At 37.5% G+C, this 17,065-nt stretch overlaps 1 protein-coding gene and 1 long non-coding RNA gene across 7 annotated transcripts in view; both read left to right on the top strand.

The window, feature by feature from the left end:
- Positions 1-237: 237 nt before the first annotated feature.
- The window catches only part of unc80 (unc-80 homolog (C. elegans)), an 88,701-nt gene continuing 71,873 nt past the window's right edge, over positions 238-17,065 (top strand). For 5 of the 6 annotated variants that reach the window (XM_073815380.1, XM_065240007.2, XM_065240006.2 and 2 more), the window contains exons 1-9: positions 238-529; positions 889-937; positions 1,396-1,552; positions 5,923-6,254; positions 6,356-6,479; positions 6,759-6,823; positions 6,916-7,049; positions 7,392-7,659; positions 9,224-9,358. In XM_073815380.1, coding sequence (XP_073671481.1) covers positions 438-529; positions 889-937; positions 1,396-1,552; positions 5,923-6,254; positions 6,356-6,479; positions 6,759-6,823; positions 6,916-7,049; positions 7,392-7,659; positions 9,224-9,358 — 1,356 coding nt within the window. In that variant the 5' untranslated portion in view covers positions 238-437. The remainder of the gene's footprint in view (positions 530-888; positions 938-1,395; positions 1,553-5,922; positions 6,255-6,355; positions 6,480-6,758; positions 6,824-6,915; positions 7,050-7,391; positions 7,660-9,223; positions 9,359-17,065) is intronic. The other variant, XM_065240005.2, reaches the window with a different exon arrangement.
- LOC135737815 (uncharacterized) lies at positions 12,227-13,107 on the top strand. Its single transcript, XR_012337023.1, has 3 exons — positions 12,227-12,277; positions 12,868-12,927; positions 13,017-13,107. It is a non-coding gene; the product is annotated as an uncharacterized lncRNA (long non-coding RNA).

Raw genomic sequence — 17,065 nt, 5'->3', positions numbered from 1 at the left:
AATATTATGTGTGAACGTGGACTCTGAAGCTAGATCGTTCTCCGTTACCATGGTTATAGTAAAGCTTTACTTTTTTGCAGATTGATTGGAATTTTACAACAAATAAAACGATTAATCGATGCTTATTTAGTAAATGCAAGCATAGTTAACTAAACCAAAAAATATTAATTTTCGTAAGGGTTCTCGAGCATTTAAGACCCAGAGGGAGTCCATCGTCGTGTCACTGATTACGTATGAAGCCGTCTCTTTAAACCGGTGGGTCAGTGGCAATTAATTGACAAGTGGATTTCAGTCATTCAGCCCCGTTTCGTGTGGTGCTATCGAAACGTGTCAGGACCTGCAGCCATTTTACGCCTAGAGACGCGAAATATTACAGTGATGCCCGTGAACCAAATCTAACCGAAGCGGAGCGTCTGCACCCGGCAGGTTCGGTTAAAATGGTAAAAAGAAAGAGCTTGGATGACAGTGACCAGGAAAACTGCCGAGGGGTCCCGTTTCCGATCCAAACCTTCCTATGGAGGCAGACCAGGTCAGTGATTTAGTCGTGGTATAACAGGTGTTTTCTGCGAGAAACTGGCATATGTGTGTGTTTAAGAGTCTCCGCAGAGCCGCGCTCATTCGTATGCATCTCTCATATAGTCAGTGAACGTGCGTCATCTTTTCAAATATCGCTGCTCCTTGTGTGTCCAATAAATAAAACGTGCATAAAACGCCCAAATGTACCGTAGTCTATATTTGGCATAGCAGTGTTACTGTCAGTGCCGTATCTTTCTTTAAATGCGAGAAAATCACATTGTTGCATTGATTGTCCGAGCCGGTTATCGCGGTTCTCTTCAATGTAGGTAATCATCATAGATATAACCAAAATTAAAAATGTATTTGTTTCAGCGCGTTTTTGCGGCCGAAGTTAGGGAAGCAGTATGAAGCATCATGTGTGGTGAGTAATAATGTGGTGAGCTTTGTGAATGTATAAGTACACATTTTAAGTTAATTATAAATATAATATTTAAGTCACTGTATTCAAAAAATGTTAATATGATGTAGATCATTGACACTCACTTATACTGGAACACCCCCCTCCTTTGCTTGTATACAAATAATGCAGTAAACAAAATAAGCAAGCGTGTAATGATTGCTCTGGGGGATTACAGGCATACATTGACATTTAGTTTACATTGACAGAAAATACAGATGCTTTCATGCATAAATGACTTTCATTGAGGAAAACAATAAAATGATATAATATAATAGGTCAGTGTACATAAAAAAGTTTAATACAAGTCATTCTGGCACACCCACTTCCTTTGGTTGTATACAAATAATGCAGTAAACAAAATAAATAATCAAGTAAAGATTGTTTTTGGGGATTATGCCTGACACATCTATCCTGCCTAGTCATTCGAGAGGGTGCTGGTGGAGAATAAATTGCACGGGCTCTCTCCGGCTCTCACCGAGGCCATCCAGAGCATCTCCCGCTGGGAGCTGGTACAGGCTGCTCTGCCTCATGTTCTCCACTGCACTGCTATTCTTCTCTCCAACCGCAACAAGCTGGGTATGAATGCCTAATAAACCGAAATTGCTACATTATTTTATTTATTTGTGTGAGACTGAGGGTTCTCTGGGGTAATTATGTCCTTACTAAAAAAAGCTAGACTTGTTTTCGGTGTAGGATAAGGATTACTGGTATCCACTTATTTATAAGGAATAGTTCACCCAAAATTGAAAATTCTCTTATAATTTACACACCTACATGTCATCCCAAATATATGAATTCCTTTATTTAGCTAACACAAAGGTTTTTTTTAAATATCCTTCATTTTATATACATTAATAGGTTCCAATGTTGACGCTTCAAAAAGCACATATATCCTTCATTAAAGTAATCTAGAACGGGTTAATACATGTATTATTAAACACACTGATAGGTGTGTTTGGAGCTTATTTAGCAAAATTGAAACCAACACAAACACATCCCTGCGCTAAATGGTGACACATCAATTATTTTAAATCTCACTGCTTTAAAATATTTTACCTAAAATATTTTTTTTTCTCACACACATCCATAGCCAGAAATCCCCCCCCCCCTAAAATATCATTATAAACCATATGTGTTATAAATAATATAAATATATACTTTTAAATAATTGTGTAAGTAGTAAACAAAACAAGTTCAAAAGAAAAATGCATTTTAAGTTTAGAAACATTTTGAGTTCCCTTTCCTCCCATTCTTGCATACACTGGTTTGGTCTATGCTTTCCCCTTTTTTTTTACCTATGCACACAAGTCTGGTGAGGGAAAACAAAGTTGTTCAGTAGCTGTGAAACTTCAGCAAGTCAGCTGCCAAAGCTATTTTATTCACTTTAAACATCAGATGAAATTATTAATTTCTCTTTAATACAGATGATGCTGAGTTATTAAAAATTAATCATGACAGATAACCGATTTATTATTACACAAGTCCACTATGTTAGTGATTATAACATTACCTAGCTAACAGTCAGCATGTTTAAAATATGTTTAAATTACATAAGTGGCTTGATTGCAAACAACTTCAGAAACTTTGCAATATATACATTTTAAAGTTTAATAGGCTGTCCTCTATGTAAAGTTGTGTACAATTTTGCCTGTGTTGTTTGTGTCCCCGTGTGTGTGCGTGTGTGTGGCATGTGTGGCAATGTACCTGTTCATCATCCTGGATATCTTCATCTGCTTAATCTGTTCATTTATTTATTTCTGCTATCCTTACCTGTTGAATAAACTCACTTGTTGTTTTATATACATCTGCCTCTTCCGGTCTCTTATACCCTAACAGATCCACTATCATTTTATGTGTTGTTTTTAATCAAATTCTCCTTCCGTGCACTTTGAGGACTTTGCTGAAAAATCGGTGTGACGCTTAGCAGATTCTGCCAACATGCCAGTATTTCTAAATTGAAGTGAAGGTATTTGATAAACATATAATATGTGCCGAGATCATTCAGTTAATATCGTTATCTCATTTTTGACAGTGTTGTTTAGCGACTTTGCATCTGAGCTCTTCATTTTGAGACGTATTTGAGACAAAACTGGAAACCACTGTGGTGGTGCTGGTGGTGCTTGAGACCTGGAAACAGAGACAGCAAAAGGATAGGCCAGCTTGGCTAGGTTAGAAAATTCAGGGACGGTCATCTTGGCCATGGCAGACAGTCTATGGAGCACAAGGACGGCCATCTCGGCAAGGGCAGGTTGGGTGCATCCCAATTCAAGTCTGGATCCTTTTAGGGCCATGGACTGTGAAGGCAAGGCTCGATATTTGAAGGCAGCAGCCGTTAAAGGCCACAAAGTGAACTGAAATGAGATGGTCTAGCCTATGGGGGAGTTGCGTCACATGCTGTTCCCGCCCACTACGCTTGTCAGCGGGACACAACAGCTGAGACCTTTTACCAAATAAATTGATGCAAATTAAACTATCCAGCAGAATGTAAACTTCACTAACCTTAGAAATATACAAAAACAAAACGCAACATGCACAATATCACTAAAACATCATTTAAAATAGTAAAACTACAGTTTTGAATGTTTATTTCAAAATACCCAGACATCACGGACACGCATTGAATCTTGGGATAGCCAAGGCTGTGAAGGATACATCTATGGATCCTTGGTTTCTTTCAGGGGGAAAAAAAGCCACATTTGGAGGCTTGTATGTGAAGGATCCTTTGAATTGGGACAGCCTTCGTCACTGCCCAGTGATGTCATTTGCCTTTAAATACAGCCTTGGAATGCCGCAGCCCCTGAATTGGGATGAATGCAGAGTCGTGGGAACGGCCATCTTGGTCATGGGAACGGCCATCTTAGCCATGGCAAAGAGTCTATGGAGCTCGGACATGGCCATCTTGGAGAGGACAGAGGGTCTAGGGAGTTTGGGAGCAACCATTTTGGCTGATCTACAGGACATAGGGGATTCAGGAGTAGAGCCCTGCCAATGCATTTCAGCACAATTTTTTTTTTTTTGGTGCAAAATATGCAGAATTTTGCGGAATGATTTTAAATGTTTTTGAAAAGATTTTAGAGAATGGGAGCTGTGAATGATACAATACAAACTAAACATTTTTAACATATATATTTTATTTAAGTTTACAATGCAAAAGTTAGTCTCTAAATACATCACACCAAATGAGTACTCTGAATTAAACTGAACCAAATATGTGTATGTGAATTTAGCTTTACAATGCAGTGTAAAATATCTTTAAATCTACCAAGAGCATTTGTCTTCTAAACGGATTTGAAATGATCAAGTGCTGACTGTCGCATCACGAAGCCTATTCATCAGAGATGATTGAGATCCCCTTAACTCCTCCTTGGTACGTTTTATTTCAAGTTTTACATAGCAAATATCAAATGGTTTGTGCTTTCTCTCATAAAAAACAGCACAGCAAACAACACAGACTTCTACTACTTACAAACACGTGCGAGTATGCTCATCAGTGACACACACTAAAAAAATCTGATTCGTGCAGGCTCGGGTGTGGCAGCCATACTGTGAACAGGCTCCGGTGTGGCGACCATCTTGGGACCAGGTTTAGGCATGGCGGCCATCTTGGGAATAGGTGCAAGAATGGCGGCCATCTTGAGAACAGGTTCAAGCATTGTGGCCATTTTGGGCACAGGCTTGGCAAACCTCGTGCTGGCCAGCATTAACGTAGCACAAACACGCTCCTGCAACCGGCCAGCTTGCAGAGCCTGGTGTCTACGGCACCCCCCCCCCCAAAAAAAAATAAGCGAGTCGTTCTCCTCTGCCTCGCCAATGGTAAAGGGGGACCCGACCAGGGACAAGGCATAATTCATAAATGTAACAATCGTGGTTGATGGAAATGTACTAGTTCTGATTCTGATGATAATCGCATGGGATTTATTGTGCAATCCTACCTGGCCCATACTGATGAGAGCCACTGCTGGATGCATAGTTGGCCAGTCGTTCTGTAAGGTTGATGAAGGCAGGCAGAGGCAGCGGATGCAAATGCAGTTAAACTTTATTAGATAAACACAAAACAAGGCAGGTAAAACAGAAACAAGATTATCCAAAGACATGGAAACATAAAACAAGAACAGAAACCAAACCATTGCATCGACACAACTGAAACACTGGAGGGTAACAAGTTAAAAAACACACCTGGGAAGCAATCAGACAAGACCAAAGAATAAGGCTGCGTCCGAAACCGCATACTGTACAGTAGGTTGTGAATAAGATGAAGTACCTACTTACTTGCCGTTTAAACAGTAAGTACTGTATAGTATGAATCCTAGTAGTATGAATGAGTTTCGGACATACTACATCCGCCATGTTACTACATCACGTGACATTAGTCATCATCACGTCATGTCATTCCAGTGCGAGAACAGCCGCATGCAAAATCTAACCGGAAGTAGGAGGTCATCCGGGTACTTTTCCCATACTGTTTTTCGAATATTCGTACATACTACTCGCCTCGTTTCGGACGCAGCATAAGATTACAAAGGACTACAAACATGACAGGCAAAGATATAACTCCAAAATAAGAAACTCGGACTGGAGAAACACAATACAGGAGAACTCAGGAACTCAAAATACAAACTTAAAGTACACAGAACAGAACTGTGACACCTATAGCATATAAAGTGACAGATATTTAAAAAAAAAACTTTATGTTTAGCTAAAGAAAGAAAGTCAAATGCATTTGGGATGACAAAGTAAATTATTCAAATTTTAATTACTGTATAAACTATTCCTTTTAAAGTTAAGGATCTATGTTATAAACAGCTGTATTTCAGTACATTGGGTAAATATTTTCTTTAATAAAGATTTTCTTATAAGCAGTTTGATAGATGGAGTAGCTTTATGCCATATCAGCTCTGTTGATTTTGAATCTTTCATGTATTTTGTTGGTTATCCTTCCATAATAGGCCTACTAGGAAACAAGCCTTGTCTCTTTCCACCAGGGCACCAGGATAAACTTGGTGTAGCTGAAACTAAACTCCTTCACACACTACACTGGATGCTGCTGGAGGCGGCCCAGGAGTGCCATCAGGAGCCTGGCCTGGGTCATGGCTGGTCTGGTGGCAGCAGTGGAAGCAGTAGTGCCTACCTTCAGTCCATAGGCAACCAGGGTCTCACAGACCGCAATGACACCACCAACGAAGAAAATGAGTATGCCCGTGCCAAACTGTACCACAAGAACATGGCAACTGTGGAACTATTTGTGTTTCTCTTTGCTCCACTTATTAACCGGATCAAGGTTGACACCTCTCATTTTTTTTATGTTGTTCAGTTCAGTTCAGTCATGATTGCATGTAATTGAGAAATATCAGCTGGTTTTAATAGTTGATCATTTGGCAGGAGTCTGACCTCACTTTTCGACTGGCTGGTGGGCTTGTTATTTGGCAACCAATGTGGGAGCACCGTCAACCTGATGTCCCTGCTTTTTCTGCCCTTATCAAACCCATGCGTAACATTGTAACAGGTCAGATTTCTGTAAATGCAGCTTTTTTCTAAAGATGTGTGAACATTCTGTGAAAATTTCACTTTGATATCTTTAATGTTTATTGAGTAAGGTCATGCCAAAGATTAAAGTTAAAGTGAATTCCAATGTGAACTCAAACTTTGATGCTCCAGTTTTTCGCTTAGATTTCACAGAAAAGGATCACATTTTAGGATTCAGACCCAAAAGTTAAATTTTTTTTGTCTTTTATATGTATCTGGTTTTCGTATATCTGATGTTTCTTTATTATATTTTCCACAGCAAAAAGAAATTCTCCAGTAAATAACCAATGTAGCCCTCACGATGCCAGTATCCCCTGTCCAGCAGTGAGTAGACTGGGATTTGCATCTGCACATTCCCCTGTGGTTCATTCAGTCCTGTTGAGTCATGTGACTTCCTCTTCTCTCTCTGCTTTCAGGTGATATGTGAATCGGCCCTGTCTGATTCCTCCTCCCCCTCTGTGATAGGACAGAGCTGTCGTCGTGGCAACTCCGTGGATAAGGGAGGGTCCTCACAGCAGGCTTTCGAGAAAGGATTTTCAAAGCAGAGGAAGTGAGTGTCTATACAAACAGGTGACACATATACTGTTGCAGGATTATATCATACTATGTTCGAACCTAAGAAATAACAAACCATTTATATGAATAAATAAATCCAAAAAGAAGACCAGGATGAAAACTGAATGTATTTTAGACATTAAGGTGTTGGCTAGCTTAACAGTCTTCAGTTTCTGCCAGTGTCTGTCTAATGGCTCAGTGTCCATCTGTTTCATTGTTAGTCTGTGCATGAGTTCCTAATGCGGTTGCCAAGCAACGATTTTTCAGCAACCTCAGTCTGAACCTCAGTCTTCTTATCATCATTTAATTCAAGAATCTCTGTCTTTCACACCGGCAGCTTCTCAGTTCCTGGTGTTATCACTGTATCACAGCGAGCGAGATACGCCACATACTTTGACGTTGCAGTGCTACGTTGCTTGATGCAGCCTCACTGGACAGAGGAAGGTGTGCACTGGGCCCTCATATACTACTTGCAGCGGTTGCATCAAATACTGCAGGAGAAACCCGAACGCCCCCCCGAGCCCCTTATACCCCCCCTACCACGACCCCGCAGTAGCTCTATGGTGGCTGCTACACCCTCTTTGGTCAATACTCACAAAACACAGGTAATCCATAATGTGTATCTGCTGTAAAGCTGCTTTGCCACAATTCAAAATTGTGCTTTAGAAATAAATTAAGTTGAGAAACAGTACTGAGAGATTATCACATTAGCTAGCTGTATCCAAGTCTGTTTTAGGAAGAATTTTCAGATAATAGGAGCCATAACTAAGCAATCGGAAACACTGAATCATAACTAGATTTGACAAGCAATTTGGCTCTCCACACTAAATGGGAAAATGGGTTGTGACACAATCATAGATCACCAGCCATCTGCACAGTGGACTCTTGCAACACACTAAACAGCTGTAAAGAGTAAAGATCATAAACTAGGGTTGTGCTGATAGCAAAGCAATATGATAGCAATAGCCTATCATGAAAATAGTTGGCTTGTTTGCCCATAAATGTTTTAAATTATTATGCTATTATTATTATTATTATTTACATCATAGTTTCACATTAATATTCCCGCATAACCTGCACTTGCCACACCAACAGGCATTGCATGCTTTTCCTTGCGTGAGAGAGCTTGTGGACTTTTCTCTGCATGAGAGAATTTGTATTGCGTCCGGCACAAACTTCTCGTACGAATGAGTTTGTAATGCGCTCTGACTTATCCTCGCACCTGAGCTTGTAATGTGCACAGGGGTTTAAAACCAGCGAGTAAGTTTCCATTCCCTGGCACACAGAGCACCAAAGCATCAATGATGCACTCGGAGTAATGGCATCATGTTTAAGAAGGTTGTGGTCATGACAGTGTTGCCAGCTGCCCTAAAAGTACAGTTTTTATAGTCCTCACCAAGTTCTTTATGTGTTTTTAAAACTAAAATTTGAATCCAATGTTAAACCAAGAGAGTAACAATTTCTATCTTTTCACCATTTCTAAAAAATATCTGCATTGAGGGACAAACATACTTTTTTTTAAAAGAACATCCCTTTTATTTTACCCGTGTTCAAGGTGAAACACAATTGCTCTAAGCCTCTAACCACTGTGTAATCCTTTTCATAGCAGCGCTTAGCTTTTCAGCTGCCAGCTCTAAGGAAACTTATCTGCATTAGAAAAATGTATGTGCCCTAGTAAGTCAAATAAATTTCTTATCTGAAAAGCACAAAAAACATATTTATCAAATTTCTCTATGAGCATCAAACAAGTAATGTGTCACTATGCTTTTTCTGTCTGAACTGGGGCACCATAAGACCCGTGACTGAACTGATAACTAGACTAACCAGCAGACAGATGTCGTTGCATAGCACGGGCATTCTAAAACGTTTTAGCAAAACTCTGTATAGTCGGCATAATGACCTTTCAGAATTTGTCACATCTGCATTTACACAGAATAGTCATCTGCCTCCGACACACACATACTTTATTATACACATAGAAGACCTACAGTGGAAATTACAGATTTTATTCTCTTCAACCCACTGAATAGAAATGGTGCTTTATTCACAAATGTTTTTATGCCTAAGTTAAAATTGCAAATTTGGATGAAAACTGTAGCTTGTGACAGTATGCTTTTTATGGTTCTCTTACACTTGTACACTGTTCGTTTTCCTCTTCTTTTTTTTTAGGATATGACTCTGAAATGTAATGAGGAAAGCAGGTCTTTGAGTTCAGAGACCTTCGCTAAAGTGTCAGTTAGCAACCTCAGGAGACAAGCAGTCCCTGACCTCTCAACTGAGATGGGCATGAACATATTCAAAAAGGTATGGCTAATACATTTTTAACTAATGTACTGTAAGGTTAAGAAGTAAACAAATATCTCACATTTCGGAAAAAAATATTAGTCAGCACAAATTGTCATGTTTCCAAATAAAGAAGCACATCAAACTAGAAACAAAATGGCGCAGGACTTCACTTGAACACTTCACTTGACTTCACACAGAAAAGTAAAAAAAAAAAGAAGTGCACTTTAGGTACATAATCATTCAACCGATAATTGAATGTGTGCAAAGCTGGACACTTCACGCACTTAACGGTCACATTTTGCTTACATGAGATGGAAGAATGGCGGGGCTATCACATGCAGTGAAAGGAACGCTCATCTACATAGATGATTACACTTTAGTTTCACATTGCCTGAGGTTATGTTGGACTAAACAGATAACACTGACATTAAAAGAACAGTGTACAAATTGATTTTAAATTACTTTCATTGTACTACACATTTGGCGTCATTTGCCCTCGTCTGGGAAATCGCTTATACTTCAGGTTAGAAAAAACTATTACGTTTTTCATTTTGGAAGATACTAATCTAGATAGACAGTTGAGTGCAAAATGCATAGTTTAAAGGAACATTATGTAAGAAATGTATATCAATTAATCATAAAATGGCCCTGATATGTCACTAGACATTAAGAAATCATTTCCATTTTAAATACTTATATCACTGACCACAGTGGTCTGGCCAGGATATTTTTCATTTAAAAAGTGGAGTTGCATCCCTCAACTGATGTTTATGTTCACTGCATGAAAAGAGCTGTATACGGACAAATACGGGATGGGAAATCTCTGCTAAACTTTAGGTTTGCCAGATTTTTGAGGCAGAGTGCTTGGAAAGGTAATACACCAAAGTAAACTTGTTAAACATCCAGAAACCTTACGTTTGTGGATGTATGTAGGAACTGGTGGAAGTTTCCAGGAATCCTTACAGCTGGTTGTGAGGAGGGGTGGGTGTGAGGTGTGAAGGGCTTTTTATATGTTAATGACCCACAGGTAGAGGTGTCTTCTTTGTTTTCAGAGCTGAGTGGGGTGGGGGGTTAATCATGTCTCTTTAAGACAGCACATACAGTATTGTGGTACATAAAAACTGTGTTTTCTAAATACGTTTATTATTAATATAATTTAATTCGTCTATTTAAGAAACTTAGCATAATTCAAAATAACTAAAATTCAATGAACACAATTACCATTTTCATGTGTGAAATTTCAAGAGAAATGCAACAAATGTTATTTCAGAATATATATTTACAACACTTTGAAAACATGTCTCCAACTGCCCTAGGTCAGAATATTGTGCGTGTATCTCTCAATGCTGCATACATCGTTTAAAAGAAGCCGTTCAAATGACATCATGTAACAAATTTTGCTAGCTAGGATGTTGATAAATTGGAAACAAAAATATCAATAGACAGGTCCATAATCTAAAAGACAGTCTTTCACATATGAATGCAAAACATGTTGGGTGATACAGACTGACAAACTTGGGTAAACATATCTGCAGATACCTGTCAGCTACTGTACTTCTAATCCAGAGGTGCCCAAAGTTGGCCCACAATAGACCTTTAATTTGGCCCATCATGCCACGTGAGATAAGGAAAAAGAAAACAAAAGTCATTGACGCAGATGTTCGTATTTTTTATTAAACATTTTCTAAAATGTATCATTTTTTGTTGTATTTTTACATTACAAAATGTAAATTAAAATTAAATGCAAGGGATTAAAGTGAATTTTTTTATGTTTCATGCATTCTTGAAGGTGTATAAAATGCATCACGGAAATTAATGGACTCGGGTACTATAGACTAAAAATGAAGAGGTTGGGGCAGTGGCACACAGAGAAAAGGATATTTAAAATGATTGGCAAAACGATTTCTTTTTTCTACAAAAAGCCTTGGAAAATAAAACTGCATAAGTTATGCATAAACAGAGTAATGTTTGCTTATTTATTTTTAAAATTATAAATTAGGGGTTATCAGGGCAACTTTAATTTTAATATAACACAACAAATTTACTTTTGGCCCACGGCCCTCAGTCAGGTTTGGCCCTTGTAAGGAAAATGTTTGGGCACCAATCAATGTTCTAGTCTATCTGAGGAGGTAACTTTTAGCATATGATAATGCATGCTTGTACAAAGTTAGTCCACATATTATAATGTTTGTCTTCAATCAATCAATTTAAATAAAAGAGATGGGGACTTTATAATATAATAAGGGTCAATATATCACAGTGAAAAAAGACATACATGCATTTTTACTTTAACATGAACTAATGCTGGGTTAAGGCATATACTAATCATAAACTATTGAAGAGTCATCATTAACTACAACATGACGTGTTTTTCATTGTTAGTTAATGCATTCATTTACAATAAATTAATTAGGCTACATGTCTTAACTCAGTATTAGTTTATATTTAAGTAAAAATTCATTTAGGTTTACGTTAAATGTTTCCAATGATTAGTATGGCAGTTAATCCACTAAACCCAGACATAATTCCTGAGGCATGTTTATACAGAGTTTTGTATTTCATCAAGAAAGTGCTGATTCACAAAGATTTTATATTTAAGAAAATCTGAGCATCATTCAAAATAACTGTTAACATGTTTTTCAACTAAACATGCTTTGTCAACGTAATAAACTTTATAAAAACATTTATTTTTATTTTTATATTAATTATCAAGTATAAAGAACAATGCATAGTGTGAAAACGCGGATTATAAAAAAGTATATTAAGTGCGATCAGAGGATCAAGCAGAAACAACGCCAAAGGACTACATTTCCCAGGATCCACCTCCACCCTTCAGGTGCGACCGCTTTACCTATGGGCTTGACGGGAAGATTCAAAATCGCGAACCGTTACTGCATGGATTACTCTCGATCTCTTTGTTTGCTCATCGACATTACGGTAAGTTTGATTTAATTCATTTGCCTGCATCACGCTGATCGGTTGCCTATTTGTTCATATTATGTTATTTACTATGATTCGTTTTTGTCTTTATACTAGAACTGTTTGAATTTAAAGCAAAAACAGTAAAACTTTAAGGGTATACGTGGAACACAGCGGTAAACATGAGGTTAAAAATACGCGAAGTAACATTCAAACCGGGCTGTTAGAAGAATCAATTCGATGTTTAATTTTTTAAAAACAAAACTTTAAAGAAGCCAAGATGAGACGTTCTTTGCTTAAAACAAACAAAGCAACAGTAACTTGTGTGTTTGAAATGTTAGCAGCTAGCAAGTGTCTCTCTGCTATTTTAAATTATACAGACGATCTTTTGTTGTTAAAGGCTCATTGCTTTTAGTTCTGGTAGATGCTGCTTATTTTTCAAGACTGTTTTAATAGCTTTATATTGATTTAGAACAAAGCCAGCTTCACTTTTAGAGAACCTAGATGCTAATTGTAAAGAAGCTTGGAGTCATAATATATTTAAACGTTATATGTTTGCTGTTCTTCATCTTTTTAAATATGAAGTCTATTCATGTTTGTGTTTACAGAGGTCATGTACACTGTGGTCAACTTTGTGGACGATGAAGAGGTTTCTGGGTAAAGATTATGTATGTTTATTCATTCAATTTTTTAAATCAAACATGTTAGATAGTAAACAGATGTATGTGATTTTGATTTTTAATTCTCTGCTTGCCAGAGAAATATAATGAAGTAACAGTGGAAGCTAAAACATCAGACTGATCTAGACACTGAAGAAATTGATGTCACTGCAATCTGGCCAAAATGATGTAAGTTTAATAATGAAATTATTAAATTAAAGAGGTTAAATAGTTAATAGATGTGTTATGATGTATGTGATTCTATTTTTTTATTCTGTGTTTGATAGACAACAATATTGAAGTAGCCTGCAGCTTCATTACAGTAGAACAACACAGAGACTCTGAGGACATCAACACAGAAAATTAAGTAAGAAGATGTATATTATGAAGTTCTTTGATCATATGTTGTTGTATCTTTGTACAGTTTAATGTAAACTTTCTAAAATGTAAACTTTAATTATATGTCATTTGATTTGTCGTGTGTATCTGTATATGTGTACTAGTATTATGCCAAATACTTATATGTACTTTTATATTTCCAAAGGGCTCCAAAGAGATGTCTGTCCAGATGAGGGTGCATCAACTTTACCTTTGCTGACAACAGTTAACTTAACTCAAACCATTTAAGGAAATCGGTTGCCTTAAACCATTAAGTTTTAAAAAACATACATTTGAGTACTGTGAACTTAAGTCTTGTGCAATTATGCACTTATATTTAGGTAGTGTGAACTTAAATATAAGTGCATAACTGCATGCGACTCAATTTTTTTAGGTTCACAGTACTCAAATCTATGTGTTTTAAAACTTGAATGGTTTAATGCAACTGGTTTTCTTAAATGTGAGAAATGACAGTGTTACAGTGAGAAATGTTTGATTAATTCCAAGACAGAGCTCTGCTATTGAATCTACACTGCAAAAAATCACTTTCTAACTTAGGATTTTTATCTTGTTTTCAGTAGAAAAACTAAAAATTCTTAAATCAAGATGTATTTTCTTGATGAGCAAAATTACCTTAGAAAATATGTGTAGTTTTTAGACAAAAATATACAATTTAAGTAAATTTGTGCTTAAACAAGCAAAAATATCTTAACAGTGGAGTGAGAAAATTGTGCTTAAATTAAGTTTTTATGAAAAAAGACAACGTAAGATTTTTTTTTCTCACACCATTGGCAGATATTTTTGCTTGTTTTAAGCACAAATTCACTTAAAGTGTGTGTGTGTGTTTATTTATTTTGTCTAAAACTAGACTTATTTTCTTAGGTCATTTTGTTCATCAAGAAAAAGCATTTTAATTTAAACTAGATATTAAAGTTTGAGGACAAACTTTATGTTGGCTTGAAAAAGCGTAGCCTGAACATTTAAAATGGTTTGACAGAAGTTTGTTTTAGTAGGCTATCTGGCTGTTAGCATGATTAGCATGAAGTTAGCATGATTAGCATGAAGCTAGCATGATCAGTATGAAGCTAGCATGAAGCTAACATGATTAGCATGAAGCTAACATGAAGCTAACATGATTAGCATGAAGCTAGCATGATGCTAGCATGATTAGCATGAAGCTAGCATGAAGCTAACATGAGTCGCATGAAGCTAGAATGAAGCTAACATTTATTCCGTTGCTAGGGTACTAAGTTTGGTTGCTAAGGAGAAAATTGGCATCCCATAATGATCAACCTTCAAGCCACAAGTAAAACGGTCCAACCCCCGTGTCTCTATGATGTTCTGAAGCGTAGATATAAGGCTTTGTTTATTCCGTTGCTAGGGTACTAAGTTTGGTTGCTAGGGAGAAAATTGGCATCCCATAATGATCAACCTTCAAGCCACAAGTAAAACGGTCCAACCCCCATGTCTCTATGATGTTCTGAAGCGGAGATATAAGGCTTTGTTTATTCCGTTGCTAGGGTACTAAGTTTGGTTGCTAGGGAGAAAATTGGCATCCCATAATGATCAACCTTCAAGCCACAAGTAAAACGGTCCAACCCCCGTGTCTCTATGATGTTCTGAAGCGGAGATATAAGGCTTTGTTTATTCCGTTGCTAGGGTACTAAGTTTGGTTGCTAGGGAGAAAATTGGCATCCCATAATGATCAACCTTCAAGCCACAAGTAAAACGGTCAAACCCCCGTGTCTCTATGATGTTCTGAAGCGGAGATATACGGCTTTGTTTATTCCGTTGCTAGGGTACTAAGTTTGGTTGCTAGGAAGAAAATTGGCATCCCATAATGATCAACCTTCAAGCCACAAGTAAAACGGTCCAACCCCCGTGTCTCTATGATGTTCTGAAGCGGAGATATAAGGCTTTGTTTATTCCGTTGCTAGGGTACTAAGTTTGGTTGCTAGGGAGAAAATTGGCATCCCATAATGATCAACCTTCAAGCCACAAGTAAAACGGTCAAACCCCCGTGTCTCTATGATGTTCTGAAGCGGAGATATAAGGCTTTGTTTATTCCGTTGCTAGGGTACTAAGTTTGGTTGCTAGGGAGAAAATTGGCATCCCATAATGATCAACCTTCAAGCCACAAGTAAAACGGTCCAACCCCCATGTCTCTATGATGTTCTGAAGCGGAGATATAAGGCTTTGTTTATTCCGTTGCTAGGGTACTAAGTTTGGTTGCTAGGGAGGAAATTGGCATCCCATAATAATCAACCTTCAAGCCACAAGTAAAACGGTCCAACCCCCGTGTCTCTACAATGTTCTGATGCTGAGATATAAGGCTTTGTTTATTCCGTTGCTAGGGTACTAAGTTTGGTTGCTAGGGAGAAAAATGGCATCCCATAATGATCAACCTTCAAGCCACAAGTAAAACAGTCCAACCCCCGTGTCTCTACGACACTCTAAAGTGAAGATATTCCATCTGGGACGCTTTTATTCCTTTATATGGGCATGTTTCCTGCCCCATTATAAGTCAATGGGAAATTTTGGGGGCCTCTTACACCCCAGGGGTACAGCTTACACCCCATTGTGATGTATGTTCTTACACAGCCTGTCAGCCTCCTTAAATGTGGTAAGCCACAAGTTTCTACAAGTTTCTCACTCACAGCTATGACCCGTCAAAATTTGTCTCAATGTTAAGTCAATGGGAATTTTGGGGTGTTCGAGCCCCCCGTTTAGGAATTCGGAAGGTCCCATCAGTTAGAAAAGATATAGCACACTCCGTCAGACCAGTCTGAAGGTCCGTGGAAAATTTGGTGCATGTAGCTTGAAAGCTCTAGGACGAGTTAGTGTTCGTAATTTTGGTCTCAGAAAAAGAATAATAATAATAAGTTTAAAAGCAATAACAATATGTTGGCTTTTTCAAGCCAACATAATAATATTTCTACTAAAAACAAGACAATAATACTATGTAAGAGTCATTTTTTGCAGTGTAGGACTGATTTCTTAAAGCAAGATCAATATAGTTGTTGTTCATTTTATTTAGATATTTACTACATTACAGTGGCAGCTGGTGACTTGTTTTTTGTGAGCACTTGATGCGAAGTTTGTCACAACATGTATACAGCCCGTCATTTGTGTGGTTCCCAATTTCAAAATATGTGTTCTGCGTGTCGAGTGCGTGTATGTGCATCACGTGTTTTGACTAAACACGTGATGCACATGGTTTACATGAAGCAACAAAAACATTTTAAAAACACAAGCAACACACATGACACTCCGAACACTTATTTTGAATTTGCAACCGCCACTGCTACATTACATTGTACTGCTTTGAATGTAGTTTTCATTGTTGCTTTTATTTTGTTTTATTTTACTCTAATATTGCTTTCTCTGTCTGTATATTTATAAGTTTAAATAGTATTGTTTATGTATGCAACTTCTAATATTTAGGTGTAATATTATTTTGTGATTGTGACAATTGTGGATTGTTTAGTTTTTTATTAAATAAACATTTCAAACTCAATTCAAGTTTTTTTTTTTTTAAGGGTTTTGGGCATGTATAGTAGGATATAGTGGGGGGGGGGGATTGTAGTCTATCTGCATAGCAGGCAAATAACCAATCAAGTCACTAAACTATGAGGGCTTGGGTTGGGCTAAATACAAAGTGTAACCAATCAAATCATCTCAACTGGAAAGTTTCAAAGTTGTGTCCCAATAGTTGTCAGAGTTTTGGGAGGGGGTTTTAAAAGCAACCAATCAGTGTTGGGATTAAACA

The sequence above is a fragment of the Paramisgurnus dabryanus genome, chromosome 7, assembly GCF_030506205.2.
Source record: "Paramisgurnus dabryanus chromosome 7, PD_genome_1.1, whole genome shotgun sequence".
Lineage (NCBI taxonomy): Eukaryota > Metazoa > Chordata > Actinopteri > Cypriniformes > Cobitidae > Paramisgurnus > Paramisgurnus dabryanus.
The sequence above is the reverse complement of the archived record's forward strand: the minus strand, read 5'-3'. Positions and strand labels throughout refer to the sequence as shown.